The sequence below is a fragment of the Citrus sinensis genome, chromosome 3 (genome assembly GCF_022201045.2).
Source record: "Citrus sinensis cultivar Valencia sweet orange chromosome 3, DVS_A1.0, whole genome shotgun sequence".
NCBI classification, from domain to species: domain Eukaryota; kingdom Viridiplantae; phylum Streptophyta; class Magnoliopsida; order Sapindales; family Rutaceae; genus Citrus; species Citrus sinensis.
The window spans coordinates 26044785-26063167 of NC_068558.1; the positions used below are offsets into that span (position 1 = coordinate 26044785).

General features: G+C 33.2%; 1 protein-coding gene and 1 pseudogene across 2 annotated transcripts in view; one reads left to right on the top strand and one right to left on the bottom strand.

Moving 5' to 3' along the window:
• The first annotated feature begins 11474 nt into the window (after window positions 1-11474).
• Window positions 11475-14218, top strand: LOC112498126 (immune-associated nucleotide-binding protein 9-like; annotated as a pseudogene).
• A 495-nt stretch (window positions 14219-14713) lies between these two features.
• The window catches only part of LOC102620453 (agamous-like MADS-box protein AGL11), an 86675-nt gene continuing 83005 nt past the window's right edge, over window positions 14714-18383 (bottom strand). Inside the window, exons 8-9 of one of the 2 annotated variants that reach the window (XM_052436951.1) lie at window positions 15084-15241; window positions 14714-14998 (exon numbers count right to left, since the gene is read on the bottom strand). In XM_052436951.1, the coding sequence (XP_052292911.1) occupies window positions 14995-14998; window positions 15084-15241 (162 nt within the window). In that variant the 3' untranslated portion in view covers window positions 14714-14994. The remainder of the gene's footprint in view (window positions 14999-15083; window positions 15242-18383) is intronic. The other variant, XM_052436950.1, reaches the window with a different exon arrangement.

The window sequence follows — 18383 nt, forward strand, 5'->3', positions numbered from 1 at the left end:
CCTAATTAGCAATATGGGTTGAGAATGAAATTGGAATATTGTTTATTGGAAATTTTTGATGCACGTAACCGTTGTGTTTTCCTCTAGAGGGGCCTCTGAGCACTCCCAAAGGGGAGATTTACACTTGGGAAACGTCGTCGTGTGAGCGCTCCCTATGCAGGTAACACGTGTCGATAAGTTAACAAGATTCATATTCCAGTGCTCAGGGCAAAGGGCAATTGATATTCCCTATTTCCCTTCGTATTACTTTTGGGGAGTCTAAGGGCCTCGATGTACAAAATGACCAAAAAGCCCTATAAAGTATGAATACACTAATTTAATAAAGGCGAATCCATAATTATAACAACAACAACAACAACAACAACAATAATAGTAATAATGGAGGTCGTCAATTTTTCTCTCTTTAAATTAATAAATACTAATTATTTTAGTATTCCTTTTAATGATAATCAATAATTTTTTAATAATGTAATTTTATAGTATTATTCTTATTTTTATATAAATTTTTATTCGTATTTATTATAAATTAAATGAATTATATAAATACAAATTAAAATAAAAATTTAAGTACTAAAAATAAAAAATATATGTTTCAATATACATAAAAATTTAATTATAAAATATTTTCTTTTACTTTTTGTTATTTTAAATTATTTTTCTTATAATGAATACATATATTAAAGCCCCAAGATAAGTTATTAAGAAAATAACTCTGTAACATATACACCTTAATTTTCCCTAATGAAGTGTATTATGTAGTTTCTCTTTTCAGTATAAATTTTAAAAGTCGTCAGATTGGTTACAAATTATTATGGATGAATTAATGGATTTGGGCAGGGTTAATAAATGATCATGTTTTGACTAAATTTAAATTTGTCACGACATAAATCGAGGCAAATCGAATGCGATTATGGGGTCATGTAGTCGAATTTTATTTTCGTCACGGGTCCAGTATTAGTTTAATCTGTATTAAGCTTTAACAAAAAAGGATGCATTCTATAAATTGGAGATGGGGATAGAGAGATGAGGGGAGAGAGAAAGAGAAAGAGAGAAGTTGACCGGGTTGGACCCGACCCGCGACCCGTGTTTGTGACCCAGATGGAACTCACGATTCCGCCCACTGTTCCGACTAATCTAGGTATCGATTTGAAGCTCGTGAGATACTGGTTAAACCCCTGCCATCCTTGTCGCCGGAAAACGGCAAGAACGCCAACGATTTAGCTCGAAAGAAAACGCAGCTCAACCTATCTCCATCACCTTCAATTTCCCTGGAGTTTGGTCGCGCCACTGGTTGGGTTCTACTTCTCACGTCACCAGCTTCCTTTTTTGCCTGTGAACGACTGCCGGAAAGTTCACGGCTTTGGGAGAACAATCTACCACCGTCACCGTGCATGGGAGCTCACGGCCACCACCAGTAGACTCATCGTGGTTAGAACTATCAAACTTAAGCTCCCCATTGCCATTGACTAAAGTCCAGTCATCATTGACCGGGAGGGGCAATTCGCTTATTTCACAAGACTTTGGGGTAAATTTGTAATTTTAAAAAATTATGGATAATTTAGTAATTTTATATTAGGGCAGTGAGGTAATTTGAGATTTCAAGGATAATTTGGTAATTTATGTTGTTAAGGGCATTTTGGTAATTTTACTTTGAGGGTAATTTCGTATTTTCTAACATTGCGGTTATTTTTGTGATTTGAATTGAAGATAGTTTGGTAATTAAGGATTCTAAGGGGTATTTTGGTAATTTTATGGATACAGGAATAATTGATCGTGAATGAATAGTTGTTTCGAGCTCTATTGCATAAGATTAGTTGTATTTCACATTTATGGAAAACGATTATGTCGTTTCCTTAAATTAGGAGGATCCGCGAACGAGAATTAACCCGCGAACGTTGTTGATATCGAGTCTGGACATTGTCACTGTGAGTGGAATATACAAAATCTATTGTCATAGTATATCCTGATTTTATGATACAATACAACATGTTTTGATAAATAAGTATTTAATGCTCCGATTTGATGATTTCCTAGAAAATGAATTTTTATCTACGTACTGTTATTTATTTTTATTAAAAAAGAGTTTGATTAATGGTTTTATTATCGTTTTTTGAATAAATGCATGATAATAGAATTGACTGGGCTTGAGATATGTTAAATAAAAAGGAAATGAGATTTCAGATGTGATTATGCGTTTATATACATGTGTATAAAAGGTTGTTTGGAAAATTATTGGACAGTACCCTTCTCCTTCAAATACAGTGATACAGATGATATGAGATGAATACAGTGATAATATGATATGAGATGAGAGGCCTTTGGGGCCCGTCTGAACACACATAGAGGTTTTGGGCCATGTGTTTGGGCACTTTTTCCTTTTGGGGGCGCATGCGTGCAATATGATGATTATAGAGATACGTATATTGAGATACATATGAGATATGCTGATAAAGATGAGATATGATGATACAGATGTGATATAGGCCTTTGGGGCCCGTCTGAGTACACACAAAGGCTTTGGGCCGTGTGCTTGGGTGCTTTGTCCTTTGGGGACCAGTTTTGCATGCACAGATATAATGAGATATGAGGTGATTTTTCCCCGTCTATTTGTTGTAGCTCCGGGGCATGATGGTTCCTTGATTGCCCGTTCATCAAGGTTTGGATATGATGAGATTATTCCCTTGGTACTTGTTTGGTGATAGATCCAGTATTCAGTGTTTGATGTTATAAGTGTTATGATTTCATTGATTTTATGTAGATTTATGTGATTTTGTTATTTCAGTGCATGATTTGAATTAAATAAGTTAATGTAATTTCTTATGATATTTTGATGAAATTGATTTGGGAAAGATTACATCATTTTAACTAAATTTATTTTTCAAAAACTATTATCCACTCACTGAACTCACTGAGTTTTGTACTCTGTTTTTATTATATTCCCCCTCCCCCCCCACAGGAGATTTGCAGGTACATCAGTCGACCCAGCAACAGTAGTTAGATTTAAAATCATAGCCATGTGATGGTGTTAGGAATCATAGATATTTTACTGGGATGTTTGGATTGTATAATTTATTACATATTTGTGACTAAGAATACTTTACTCCATTTAATATTATAATGTTTTGGTGATATTTGGTATGTTGATTGAGAAAGTTGGTTGTGGAGATTGGTTGAATATTGAATTATTTTGGAAGTGTTAATTTTACAAATTGTAGGTTTGAGAATTTCAAAATTATATAGGAGACTCTGTCGAAATTTTGGTAAAATTTTGAGATATAAGAATTATTATTAATTTGATTAGGCAAGATTAGATAGACTCGTCCTGGAGATTCAGGGCGGGTCGTTTCAAACTCGTTTACCCTTTTTTTATTTTAAATTTTTTGGCGACGGGAGAGTTTTTAGATATTATAAAATCAGTAAGAAATAAGTGATATATATTAGTTCGAATAGAAAAAAATTAACAACCTCCTTAATAATAAAAGTGACAAAATAATGAAAGGCAAAAGAGAGAAATTGCATGTTCATTCCACTTTTAGATTCATTTCTTTTCAACTTTCTATTTAAACTCTTTTAAATTCTTTTCTTGTCAACTTCTTATTTAAACTCTTTTAGATTCTTTACTTCTTAATTTTCTATTTAAACTCTCTTACATTCTTTACTTCTCAACTTTCTATTTAAACTCTTTTAAATTCTTTTCTTCAAACTCTTTTAGATTCTTTACTTCTCAACTTTCTACTCAAACTCTTTTACATTCTTTTCTTCTCAACTTTCTATTTAAACTCTCTTACATTCTTTACTTCTCAACTTTCTATTTAAACTTTTTATTACATTCATTATCAATTTATAATTTGCATACCTTAAATCCTAAAATTTAAGTCAAGTCTCTTCCCCTTTCTCATCTCTTCATACGCAGCGCAATCTTTTTAGCTCTCCTCTATTTGCAAGTAAGTAAAATCTCAATTCATTGCATCATCTCACGATTTGGTTTTGATATAAAAAAAATGAAAGGCTAAACTATGCTAAAATAATGACTTTTATTGTTCACACACTGCTCTTTAAGCTTACAACTTCTACTCTTTATATAGAGCACAATCAATAAACATTAGCTGAAAAATAGGACTCTGCACTACTAAGCTAAAAACTATGTAATCAATTCATATTTAACAACTAACACCTAAAGACTAGGACAATACAAGACTTATTCTCTGCAACAAAGATTAAATAAATAAAAATCTCCAACAATACCTCCCTTAAATTGATGTTGTAAACATCAAGTTTAACTGTAACAACCCTATAACATAAACCCTCCCTCAAATTGAGTTCTCCAAAGCACAAACACCAAGTAAACTTCTAAGCTTTTGGAATGCTGCCAGTTTAAGGGGTTTTGTGAATATGTCAGCAACTTGGTCTTCACTCTTGCAGTAAATGAGATCTACTATTCCATCTTTTGTAAGGTCTCGCAAGAAGTGGTATTTGACATCAATGTGTTTGCTTCTTCCATGTAGAACAGGATTCTTAGAGAGCATTATTGTTGAATTGCTATCACAATAAATGGCAGTGGACCCTTCTTACTTGAAAAGAAGCTCCTCAAGTATATTCCGTAACGAAATTGCTTGACAAGCACATGTTGTTGGAGCTACGAACTCAGCTTCTGTAGTTGATAAAGTTACAGTTGATTGCTTCTTTGAGGACCATGAAATCGCTGCTGAACCCATCATACCTTGATGTACTTTTTCTATCATCTGGATCTCTTGCATAATCACTGTCTGTATAGCCAAATAACTCTGTCTTTTTCCCTTTCTTGTGGAGCAAACCATAATTAGTTGTACCTTGTAAGTATCAAAGAATTCTTTTGGCTGCCAACAAATGTGTCTCCATTGGGCATTCCATGCATCTGTTGATAAGGCTTATAGAATACATTATATCTGGTCTTGTTGATGTTAAATACATCAAACTACCCACAATCTTCTTGTAAAGAGTCCTGGCAACCTTTTTTCCTCTTGGATTTTTAATAAGTTTCAGCCCCATTTCTGTTGGAGTGCTAACTGGATTACAATTCTGTTCCTCCAAATTACCATGTAAAAATGCTGACTTTACATCTAGGTGAAAGATAGGCCATGAATTTTGTGCTGCCAGTGATATAACTAGTCTGATTGTATCATGCCTTGCAACAGGAGCAAAAACTTCCTTGTAATCAACACCATACTCTCGTTTATAGCCTTTGGCTACCAACCGCGCTTTGTATTTGTCAACTTCACCATTTTCTTTTAGTTTTGTCTTATATACCTATTTCACGCCAATGGTCTTTTGCCCTTTAGGAAGCTCCACCAACTTCCAAGTGTTATTTTTCTCAATAGCTGTAATTTCAGCATCCATGGCCTTCTGCCACTTTGATTCTTTGACAGCATCTTCAAAAACTACTAGATCACAATATGAAAAAAGAGCAAAATGTGCAAGTGGATCCTCTGAATGGTCAGCCCCAGTTACCTCATAATCCGACATCCATACTGGACGTCTTTTAGCTCGTTGAGGTCTTTCTTTATTGGTCTCAACAATGGCTGGACTTGAAGGAACTATAGGGACTGTTGGTGTTGGTTGTTGCTCTTTGCTGATGCTCAATGACATCGTACTGCTGCTCAGCTTCATTTTCTGAATCAAAATCAGTAGAAATTTATTGCCCAACAGTGTTATTATTCCATGACCAGAAATTTTCTTCATCAAATATGACATCACGACTGACAACAATCTTCTTGGTGATAAGATTATATAATTTGTAGGCTTTTGACTGATCACTAACACCAAGAAAAATGCATTTTTCTCTTTTGTCATCCAGTTTTCTTCTCTTTGGATACGAAACATGGGCATAAACAATACTCCCAAAAATTCTGAAATGATCAGCTGCAGGTTTGTTTCCATTCCAAGCTTCTTCAGGGGTCATATTGTCATATTTGAACGACAAAAGTGGGGCTTCTGTTCAAAATATGAATGATCCAGTTAACAGCTTTAGGCCAAAAAGTTTTTGGAACTCGACTTGTTGCCAACTTGCTTCTCACCATATTTAGGATCGTCCGATTCTTTCTTTCACATACACCGTTTTGCTGTGGTGTATAGGCTGTTGTAAGTTGTCTTGTGATGCCATGTGAGTTGTATTCTCCTCTACGATCAGTGCGAAGTAATTTTATTTGGCTGCTAATTTCTTTTTCAACAAGAACTTTGTAATTCTTAAAAGCCATGAGAGCATCTGATTTTTTCTTGTAGAAAATAAACCCATGTTTTGCGACTACAATCATCAATGAAAGTAATGAAATAACATTTACCTCCATTAGATGATGGTTTTATTGGCCCGCAAATATCATAATGAACTAGCTCCAACAGCTTCTTTGCTCTCCATGATTTTCCTTTAGGAAAGGGACCGCGATGTTGTTTGCCAACAATGCAATCTCCACAGACATCTGGGGGACGATCAAATTGTGGAAGACTAGCAACCATGTTCTTTTGTTGTAGAGTCTTCAAACCACCAAAATTTAGATGTCCATAACGATAATGCCAAAGCTAAGTAGCCTCCTTTAGTCTTACTGAGAAACATGAATAAGTGGTGTTATGCAAATAAAGTGGAAACATCCGGTTTCCTGTCATGCTAACTTGAGCAATTAAGCCCAATTTTTCATTTCGAATTCGACAGACACCATCTTTAATGAGGAACCCGTACCCCTTCTCTTGCAATTGACCCACATTGAGCAGATTAGTCTTTAACTCTGGAACAAAAAGAACATTGGAGATGGTCTGTGTTGAGCTTCCCTTAGTTTGCATAGAAACTCTTCCTTTTCCCATGACAAAAACTTATTCTCTGCAACAAAGATTAAATAAATAAAATCTCCAACAATTTTCATACTTTGCTTTCTCCAAATTGTCCTTGCCACTACAAGAAAATAAGCAATAGATGACGGGAAATAACTATCATAAAAGGTGGTGCATGACAGACAGTTCATCTGTCATCTATGTCACTGTTATTAATTTATGATAGAATATTTTCCGTCATGAATTCATAATGTTATTTCACAATCATATATCCGTCACGCAATATTTTAATATAAAAATAATTAAATTTAGATTTAAATTTATTTAAATTTTTGCGCCTTTTTTATTTTTCGTGGGAAATTAAATTGTCATTTGTAAATTCATTATTCAATTTTGGGGAAATGTTTTATGACAGATTTTATGACGGGTATTTCCCGTCATAAAGTTATATTTTTTAAAAATAAAATTATATTATGATTATAATTTATTTGTGAATTCTGGTTTACAAATTAAATTAATTAATAAAAATGGATATCATCAAAAAAACTAAAAACAATTAATATTAATTATCATCCATTAAATCCAACAAATTAATTTCAAAATAAATACATCTAGTATCCGTATCATCACCACCAATAGATAATAAAACATCCTAAATTAAAAAGGATCAAACAAAAATATAAAACAATAGTTAAATTCCAATTAAACTTCAAGAAAAATTCAAATTCCAGCCACTAAGCCAAGTTACCCAACAAAGTTTCCAAAGATTAATGGAAATATTCTAGCAGCAAGGCTTCCAGCAATAATACCTTCTTCCCGCAGCAATACTCCAATAGCCACGCACCCAGCCACATACCCACCATCTTCCAACACCACTGTAATTCCAGGCATATACCCGACAACATTCCAAACCAAACCCAGCAAACCAATCTATTTAAAATCAATCAAAATACCCAGTGTTATCGAATGCATAACATGCACACTACAACCATTAACAGCAACTACTATAATTTGACACTACAATTTTAATTTTAACAAATTGCAATAGAAAATTTTCAAAAATGAAAGACCTAGTTACAAAATGTACTTCATGCATTCAGCTAGCCAACGAAAGTCATAAACTAGGAAAAGAATAAAAATCTAGACGTCATAAAAGATGGAATACAGCTGAATGATAAAGATAAAAGAAACATACGAAACAAGCACGAAAGCATGTACATACACACCTAACACTGTTGCCTCAGAAGCATGCCTTAGTTTCTACTATATTGAATTTTAACATTTATGCCCTTTTTATACGCAAAACCCTCAAGAGACAGTAGAATAAAACAAATGTTCTTTTAAGGTAATCATTGTTATATTTATCAATACAACCTATGCTTTCCCATGCATCCCATTCATATCATTCACTTCCAACAAAGTCATTAAACTGCATTATCTGGCTTCTTAATACAGACAACATGAAATTATTATATTAACGAATTGAATGTGGAAGAACACATGTTTCACTCTTATAACGATTAACAATTAAAATTTTTAAAATGAAAATATTTACACACCAAAGCAGTTTTCTCTCTAAATATTTTTCAGAAAACTTCTTTGGCTTCAAAAAAATCAATTGCTTTATTTTCAAGTCTACTAATATGTAAACTAATAATTAAATTAACAATGAAGAACTTCTTTAAAGCAAACTCAGGTCCACATGGCTATTTGTCGGCTGCATTTTTACCTTGCACAATATGTGAAATCCTAACTCAGCATACCAAATAAGCAAATTCTAGCAGAGAACATTATATCATTATCATTAATTCATTCATTTTACCTTATTTTTCCAACTTTGTCAAGAAAGTTTTATTTGTATCAGTCAGTGTGTCGATAAATTATCAGGAACAATATAATTACGTTACATAATTTATGTTTGTATAACACATTCTGTCCATCCCAAGAAATTTCTATTAGAGAATGCAGATTAAAAGAAGTCGTCTTGACACATTCACTCAAGGTCAATAGGCTACATACAGTCACGAATTATGATTTTAATGACTCATCAACTGCTTCATCAGCTCAGAAGCACAAAATGAGTTAATGACTTGCAATACAATATGAATAAAATGAACTTATAGATATTTTATATTATTTAAAAAAAATTGATGTTGTTTACAAAAACATGATCATTTTTTAAAAACAAAATAAAAAATGGAGTCATACAGAGGCTAGTGCTTATTAAACTTCTATTTGTTACAAGGCTCAACTTTAAAAGATAATGCCAATTACCAAATATTCTAAAAAGAAAGAGATAATTTATTTCCCATAACTCTACAGAAAGGAAGCAACTTGAATACGCAAAAGAGTTCCAAGTACATATCAGGCCCCGGATCTTAAGTTTCCAATTTCCAACATATATGCATATAAACACTCATTCATAAATAAATAAACATGCATAATAGAAATGAAAGGCAAGAGAGAAATAGAGAGTTAAATAATAAAAATAAAAATGTTACCTGAAAGAAGTCTAACTGATACCAAACCAAAAACAAAAAATGATCCAGAAATCGACCTTATATCGAGCTATTTGATAAGTCTCAGAGAAGTTTTCTCTTCCAAAACATCAAAAATGTCATAAATACTATAGAACTGCGTCTGGCTGCTAAGAAAACTCAAATTTTCATAAACTGAAAATGCTCATTAGGCCATTACTCATTTCCCTCACTTTCCCACCAACCAAATGTACTCGTAAAAACAATAAGCAAGAAAAAGAAAAAAGAAATGAAAGAAAGAAACCCATGTGAAAAGACTTACAGGATAAACATGATGCAAAAGAATTTGCACATGTACAGTAAGTTAGGTTCAAAACTGGTGAGATTATTGTGGAGTTTAATGGGGTTCTGAAACCGACTAAACCAACAACAAAATGTGAAAAAGAAAGAATTCAATTTTTTTTTCTTTTTTTAAGGTTCCGTTTGGTTTGGTGTTTGGTATTGGGTGCTGGGTGCTTGCTCATTCAACAAAAGAAGCTGTGAGAAGATTAACCGTAGAATATAAAAAGTCAATAAAGAAAGAAGAAAGAGAATGAACTCATTAACCATTGCACACAACGGTCTCTGTTTTGAACAGAGTGTAAATTCTCAGCACCCTTTACATCCTTCAATTTTACAGCAAGATATTATAAATGCAAAGAAAACATGAAGTTTAGACAATCTGTGTGCACCCTTTACACCCAGAAATTTAAACAATTTTTACCAAACAAGAATCATCAAAACCTAACTCTAGCAAAGCTTGAAAATTAAAAACCAAAACAAACAAGAACATCGAAATCACACAAGCTAACCCTAAATAGCGCGAACAAATCAAAGCTTGAAATGATGAAAATACAATCGAAATCACGGCATAATGGATTCACATAAGCGACGAGAAACAGCATGCGAACAAGAAATTGGACCTGAGTAGTGGCTAAGAAGCCGGGATGGTAGAGAGACTGTTGTTAAAGAAGCGCTGGCTGCACCAGTGCTTGTTGCTATTGCTGATGCTGCTTCAAACTCTTGTGCTGCATTTTCCTTCAGAATCGAAGGATTTTTAAACTGTTTGTCGAAGGATTTGTAAATTGTTTGGTTCCCGAGAAAATTTCGTTAAGGTTTCTCGAGAATGAAAGAAAACAAAAGAACGAAAAAAATGAGAGAGTGACGAGAGAAGTCGTGTTTTATTTTCTAAGTGTGTGAATGTTTAACACTTAGGGGAAAAAAAAGGAAGAAAGAAATTTTAAAGCACCAAAACGGTACAATTTTGCTAGCATTTTCTTTCTTTTTAATTTTTAAAACGTGCCTGTTGTTTTTTTAAATAAAATAATATATAAAATTTGGGTCAAATATGGTCAAAGTAATTTTTCTATCACAATTTCTTGATAGATTAAATTTCTATCACGATTCTATCATAAGTTCGTGATAAATGATAATCCTATCATAAAGCTATCATAAATTTATGATAGAAAATATTTCTATCACAAGACCATCATTAATTTATGATAGATTGAAAATTATGTCACAAATCTATTATAATTTTGTGATATATTCAGAATCTGTCATAAGTTGTCTGTCATCTATTTACAATTTTCTTGTAGTGCGTCTTTTCCTCTCAATCTCAATTTTAGTTTTTTTTCGATTATAGACTCTATTTTCTTTATCTCGTTTTGTAAATTTTATGGGATGTAATGCATAATCATGGGCGGACACATTTTATCTTTCAAATGTTCACTAAGTTTGTTCTAAAAGAATTAGATAAAAAATTTGAACACATTTTTCATGTAACAAAAGAACTATAGTTCAATGACAATAGTGTTATTTGATAGTTTTAAAGTCTTGGTTCAAATCTCAATAGCCACATTATTTTGTTTATTGTTTTTAAATATTTTGTCATAACTATTTAAAAAAATGATACTTTCATGCATTTAACTATACTGTCGGGGTCTGAATGATTTTTATTTTTAATATTTTTTTATGAATTTATCCATGTTCGGTTGGATAATATTTAAAGTAATAACAAATATAGGTTTTAATGGAGTGCAATTGTAAGGGTATGGTAACTAAATTTTGTTTCTTATTGTTTAATGGTAAAAACTGAATTCAATGTGAAGAGGTTTGATATTGTAAATGCATTGCAGGTAAATTGAAATTTCTTTTATGATGGGAGGAAGAGTGATTGATGTCGATTCGAAGCCTACTTCTGCATCTAATGTAGAGCGCACTTTGGTTTTAGTTGGCCGTACTGGCAATGGCAAAAGTGCGACGGCCAATAGTATTCTCGGAAGAAGAGCCTTCAAGTCGAGAACTCGAGGCCTGGCTCGTCGGGGTTACTAAAACTTGTGAAATGCAGAGAACCAAGCTCAAAGATGGCCAAGTTGTTAATGTCATTGATACCCCTGGTAATTTACTAATGGTGGTGCCTAGATATTCCATTCCTTGCTTGTTGATGTTGTGGTGGTAAGTAGATTGATGCTATTAGCAGGACTTTTTGATTCTTTGGCTGGCTCTGAGTTTGTCGGCAAGGAAATTGTCAACTGTCTGGGTATGGCCAAGGATGGGATCCATGCAGTCCTTGTTGGGGAAAATTTTTTTTTACTATATGATTGTTGTTTTCACTGGAGGGGATGAACTTGAAGATAATGACGAAACGTTAGAAGATTATTTGGGTCGTGAGTGTCCAAAGCCTTTAAAGGTTTGTTTCTGAACGGCAATAGTGTTTGATAATTTCATTAGTCATTTTGATCAAGTTGTCTTTGGTTGGTTCTTTTGTGAAGTTTTAGACTCCTTCACGGTTGGACTATTGGAGGTTTAATATAAATATATGCATGCTGAAAATACTAGATAGGTTTCTAGTAGTCCAGCCATCTTAAAGTTCCATTTTCAATAGTGATTCATTTCCTGAATGGTTTTCTTTTGCCAAGCGGGATTGGCTGGAGAGGTGATTGGTTGGTAATTTTCTCTGCTGGCATTACTTAATTTTATTTATATTTTAATGTCTTTGAATGAGATGTCATTCATTCATTTGCTAAACATTTATGCTTTTCTTATTTGTATTTTTTTATTTCATCTACTATTTAATCTTGGTTCTTATTCTATTAATGCGGGTTCGTTTGTTTGTTTCTTAAAATATGCACCTCTTTGATTTATATGCTTAAAATTATCCTACTTTTAAGATTTTAAAAGTGTGCCAAGGAGGATATGACTTGCTATACAGCTCCATTTTATTAGGCGTTGTTTGAATAAAATATCAAGTCTAAGCCTCAGAATTGGTGTCTAAAATTTCAATGTGCGATCTTTTTTCATTTTCAACATGGAAATCTCTTATTTTCAGAATTTACTTGATGAATTTAGTTCCTAAAACTTTTTAAGTTGAGAAAGATTTATATCAAGTTCCTCTATTTTACTGCATACTGGATTTAACCTATAAGGAGTAGGAAGAAAAATAACAAAAATGAAAATAAAGACCCCTTCAAGTTGTAGCTTTGCAATTAACAAAATCCAGTTATTTTACAGTTAAAGGGAACTTTGTTTTACTTATTGTACTAATTTTTGTAGGTTGAAGGAATCAAAATTTTTTAATTATAATGCCGCAAAATTAGGTCAATTATGTAGATGCCACAGAAAATGTGATAATATCTTTTGGCAGTTTGGAGGTTTGCTCACTTGAGTTTGTTTATGATAATAGTACAGTCTTTCATGCTTTGTTCTACATATAATGTAAGAATTTGCCTACTGCTTTGTAGTTTCCAATTTTGATTGGGTCAAAGCTTTTCACTGGAATATATGCAGATTATTATTATTATTATTTTTGTTATATGGAATGCTGATCACCTTTTAAGATCTTTAAATTTGATGGACGTAAAAGGTTATTGTAAGTGGTCAAACCATAAGGAGAATGGAATTAATTATTAAAATTTGATTATTGCTTGCCCTTAAACAGTTTTTGGGGATGCATGATATTAACTACCAATGATCACAATAAAAACAAATTTTGTCAGCTGAATATCTTCAAACTTTTAGAGACTAGAAGTGTTTGATTGGTTTATCAATGCTTACGGAAGGGGCTAACAAAACTAAGGATGCGGCCACAAGAACTGAGCAAGTTGGGAAGCTTCTTTCTGTGGTTAACTCTGTGATCGTGCAGAATGGTGGGCAGCCATATACAGACGAAATCTTTGCTGGGTTGAAGGTAACTTCATTACTATCGTGATAGATTTCTGTGCTGCTTCTTTCTGAATATGTCAAGACAATGTCTCTTTTTCTTTTTCTCTTTTTTTCTACTCAGGAAGGGGCTGCTAAACTATGTGATCAACAAGTTGAGGTTGATTCTCTCAAGGGATATTCAAAACGAGAAATTTCAGAGCTGAAGGAGCAGATGCAAAAATCATTGAAGATCAACTCAAACGAGCTCCTGAGATGGTATTTTTTATGCTCCTTATTTTGACATCAAAATATGACATGCATATGTGTTCATTTCTCAGATCTGGTAATCATTTCTAAAACTGTGAAGTTAAAAAATGCCTATAAAGCGTGAACTTAGCAACTCCCTTTGCAATTGGATTAAACTAAATTAACACTTAAGAATTTTCTTCTCTTAAGTTGGAGTTTTATATTACCACTACCCAATCCTTTTTTGTATTATGCTGCTACTCCAGGGCTTAGTGGCATGTTTTCTGGCTGATATTGATGCTTTTTGATAGGTTGAGTCTAAGCTCAAAGAGACAACAACTAGGCTCGAACAGCAATTGGCTGAGGAGCATCTTGCTCGATTAAAGGCAGAAGGGGCTGCACAATTAGCTCAAATGAAGAAATTTTTAAGCTTAGAGAGAAACTTAGAAAGAGCTCAGAGGGAGACTGAGGAGAACCGTAACCGAGTTCCACAACCACCGTGTCCCATTCTTTGACCTAGTCACCTGCAGGCTCTCTGTGCCATTGGCGTGAAAATCGCCTAAAGTATATTTTTTCTGTCTCCTCTTCCTTTTCAGATAATATTTGAACTTCATACCACATTTATTCTCGGTGTTTTGCTACAGTCAAGAAGGTTATATCATGTATTATGTAAATGTTCACTGTCCAGTCTCGAGTACGGTCTTAAGATAGTATTATATGGAAAAACTGTATTGGCATCAAATGAAGTTTCTTTTATGGAGCCGTCTAGAATCTTTTCTTACACGGTGGATCCAAAGAGATCTGACTCTTTTTCTCCTCATTGAGCTCTTAACGAACGCTATACCACATTTGTAACAGATACAACCCAAGATATGCCCTTCTAACAACCATGACTTTCCCAAAAATTCAAACAGACTAATATCCAAGAGACTCTCAATAAACCACCAAACGTATGACCCTTGTTTGATTCACACCAAGCTTATCAGGTACAATATTCATTTATACATATATGACATAATCTTTATTTATACCTTATAGATAGAGCAAATCCTCCAACATCATACAGCATCAGTTATAAAACGTATTAAGTTTCTGCATAGTAACTGGTATCCTAAAGAGAGGAAGCCAGTGATAATTCAGCGTAAGTAATTAGGTTACACATAAACTCATCCAGTTTCATATATTGCTGGTTTCAAAAATAGTATCAAGTAGCACACACATTCAGTAGATAATGATAGTTTGATCGTAGATCTCTTATTGAGATGCCACAACTTGATCTCCAGTATCTAGCTTACCTGCAAACGAGAGAAAACATTGAAAACATTGATGCACGGGCAGCACATGCACGTAGAAATGAAATGTGATGGGAGAATTACTTACCCGAGATGGAGTATCTTCTTGTCCGGGTGAGAGTAAGCAGTGCCACCACCCTCGATGATAGCAGGGCCGAAGAAATTCCGAGAAGCTAATGCATGGACTGCATTCAGCTCTTGACCAGTCACCAAGTTTGCTTGCTGAAACCTCTCCATTTCTGCTATCTGAGTTTTAGAAATAACGTTCTGAAATTTTGGAAGAGGGTGAGAACAAATGCATTATACATACAAAGGACTGATTTGCATATATACCTTTGATCGGAGACACACGCTTTCATTTTCCAGCTCAATCTCCTATGAAAATGAAAATGTTAAAGAGTTTCATAAAAGCATGGAAGAAAAAGGCTAAACAGGATTTAATAAATTTTAATTATTACCCTTTTCTGCAAGAACTCAATTTCAGCTAGCAGCATTTCATGCTGTTGAATAAAACAGGAAACAGACAAAGAAACAAATTATTTTCAAAATGACATAAATTACATATACTGAACGTATATCTATAAAGTTTATGCAATGTATTATTACAAAACAATGGTGTATTGCTCAAATTCAATTTTTTTTTTTTTTTTGTCGATTTCATGCGTGCATAATGCAATTAAGCTCTTTTACAGTTAAAGAACTCAGAGAATCACCCATCAAATTCTATGAAGAGTTAAGAGTGAGGTAACCAATTGAAAATTCAATTGAAATTGTATATTTTGGCTTAATTAATTAACTACGCTTAATATGAAAATGATTGTTCATGAAATAATTGCAAATACCTGTTAGAATTCTGCAACATTTGAATTTGCTGCCTCAGCTTTGCTGACTCCTGCTGATAGTACTGTTTCTGGGGGATCACATGTGATGGGAGAAATTAAATTTTTATTGGGAACTTTATATTTCAATGCTAGCTACGCGCTAACAAATGATAATTAGTTTTTTTTTCACCTTTTCATAATAAAATATATTCCTAGCGAAGCCTGAATTTATAGCTTAAATTAATGAATTACTCACCTGAGCATTGATCTCAGTAACAATGCCGGAATTTGAATTATTTGAACATACCTTCTTGTACCTATCAATTGTTGACCTTATGCTGCTACGTGCATAACACATAAATTTCTAATTATTTAGCATAATTGTTGTAATATTTCTTTTTTAAAAAAAAAGATTAAGAAAAGAGGAAGCTGAAGTTTAACAAACAATTTTGTTTTTTTATTAAATATCATTTATGCTATCTCATTAATTTTCATGATCCTTCAGCCTTCAGCTACATGCATAAATAAAAAAAGACAGAGAAAGAAAGACATACTAAATAAGACGTAATAAAAATATTTAATTTTATTTTTAATTCTTTATTCTCAATGAGGACATTGGAATAAGTTTACTAAACCTAGCTACTCTCTACATCTAGTTAGTTCATTAATTCCAAGTCCAAAGTGGCATTTATTTACTCGCAAATTTGAGAGAATTTTAACCCCACAAGCCAATTGAATATTGAGATGAGAACTACTAAACTAATAGGTGCTTCTTGATATACCTATCAAGTTAACATTTCAAGTTCTACGCCTAATATTTCAATTTTAAGTTTAATGTGTAAGGTTTCTTTAATCTAACATATTAAATTACAAATCTAATAATATCAAGTTACTTATGTCAACAGCCTCATATGACAGCCACTCCCTATAGTTCCTAGTATCATGAACCCTAATCATAAATGAAATTATATGTGCCCAATCCTTATAATTTGAACTTTGAAGTGAAGAAGCTAGCACTTTATATCCCCATCACATTGAAGAGTAAAAATCTCTTTCACGTTTTAGGTTTCTATTCACCATGCATGCAGAAATAGCAAGACCTAATAGTATTTTAAATTTCTTCAAACAAGTCCATCATTTTAATAGCATGAAAATGTTAATGCAAACTGAGAAAGAAGCCAATACAAGATTGAAAATTTTCGGTGCTTTTAGAGTCAAAAGTACTGAAAAAACTGAAGTGAAAGATATGATTCTGATTGCTTCAATGAAGAAAAAGATATGGGAAAATTTTTAAAGCTAAAAGTAGAAACAAAAGCCAAAGAAAATTGAGAATTTGTAAATGATTATAAAAGGAAAGAATCCATCAGGCCAGATTTCAGATCACTGCATGCAGCATGCTGTAATTATTAATATGATTATTAATGTATTGCAACTGCTGTGTATTTTGTCAAATGATCTAAAACCCTAGATACAGATAGGAAAGTCGCCACAGCCTTTTCTTTTTCCGGGGAATTGGAGTGGACAACTTCGGATAAATTTTTTAATTTTTTTTCTAAAAAATTTTTAGCTACCATGAAATTATGTACTTGCAAGAGTCTAACTTTCATCACGAGCAAATATCCATTTATGACATTCGTTTAATTATCAAAAAGTTGAAATTGTTGAAACAAAATTGTTTAAAAAGAAAATTGTTTTTCACCAAAGCAGTGACTAAAGACCAGCAATATTCTTGACCTCTAAAGTTTCATTACCTATTTTAACATTAGGATGACATTATTTATAATTTACCTTAAAAAGTGCAGTTGAATGACTTTCCGTTTGTTTGTTTAATCAGTCATTCGAGTTGAACTCCAAAAAAAGATAGGAGTTAAAATAATGTTTGGACTATGCTCCTTCCCCTTTAATAAAACTTGAAAAAATAAATAAAATGAATTCATGATGTGGTTTTATCTCAATAACATTATTACTGCTCCTATGGGGGATTTTGAACTGTTACTAGTTATATAAATGGCTAATCCTTATATAATTAATAGGCTATCCATGCCATTCTAATAAATATCTAACTATTAATTCTATAAACTAAAAGGAAAAAAATAATTGTACTTTTAGTAGTACATATAAGGTGCGATACCATGCTAGCGATATTGAATGTTAATTAATTATTAACTGTAACATATGTGGAAAAAAAAGAAGAAATGATGAGGCCGTTAAAAGTTAAAATACAAGTAAAAGAATAAGCTGGAAACAGGGGAAACATATACACGTGTGAGAGAGTGAGAAAGAAGCTACCAAAACCAACCCAAAAACTCGACCTGACCCGCGAACGTGACCCAGCCATATCTCGCGATTCCGGCCACCAATCCGAGCAACCAAGGTATCAATCGGAAACCCGTGAGACGCTGGTCATACCCCAGCCATCATTGCCGCTGAAAACTGATAGGATGGCCACCGTTTCATGTTTGGGAAACCGCAACCAAAACCCATCACCACCACCGTTGATTCTACCGGAATTTGACCACGCCACCACCTCAGTTTTGTTCCCTACGACTCCCTCTTCAATCCCCAAC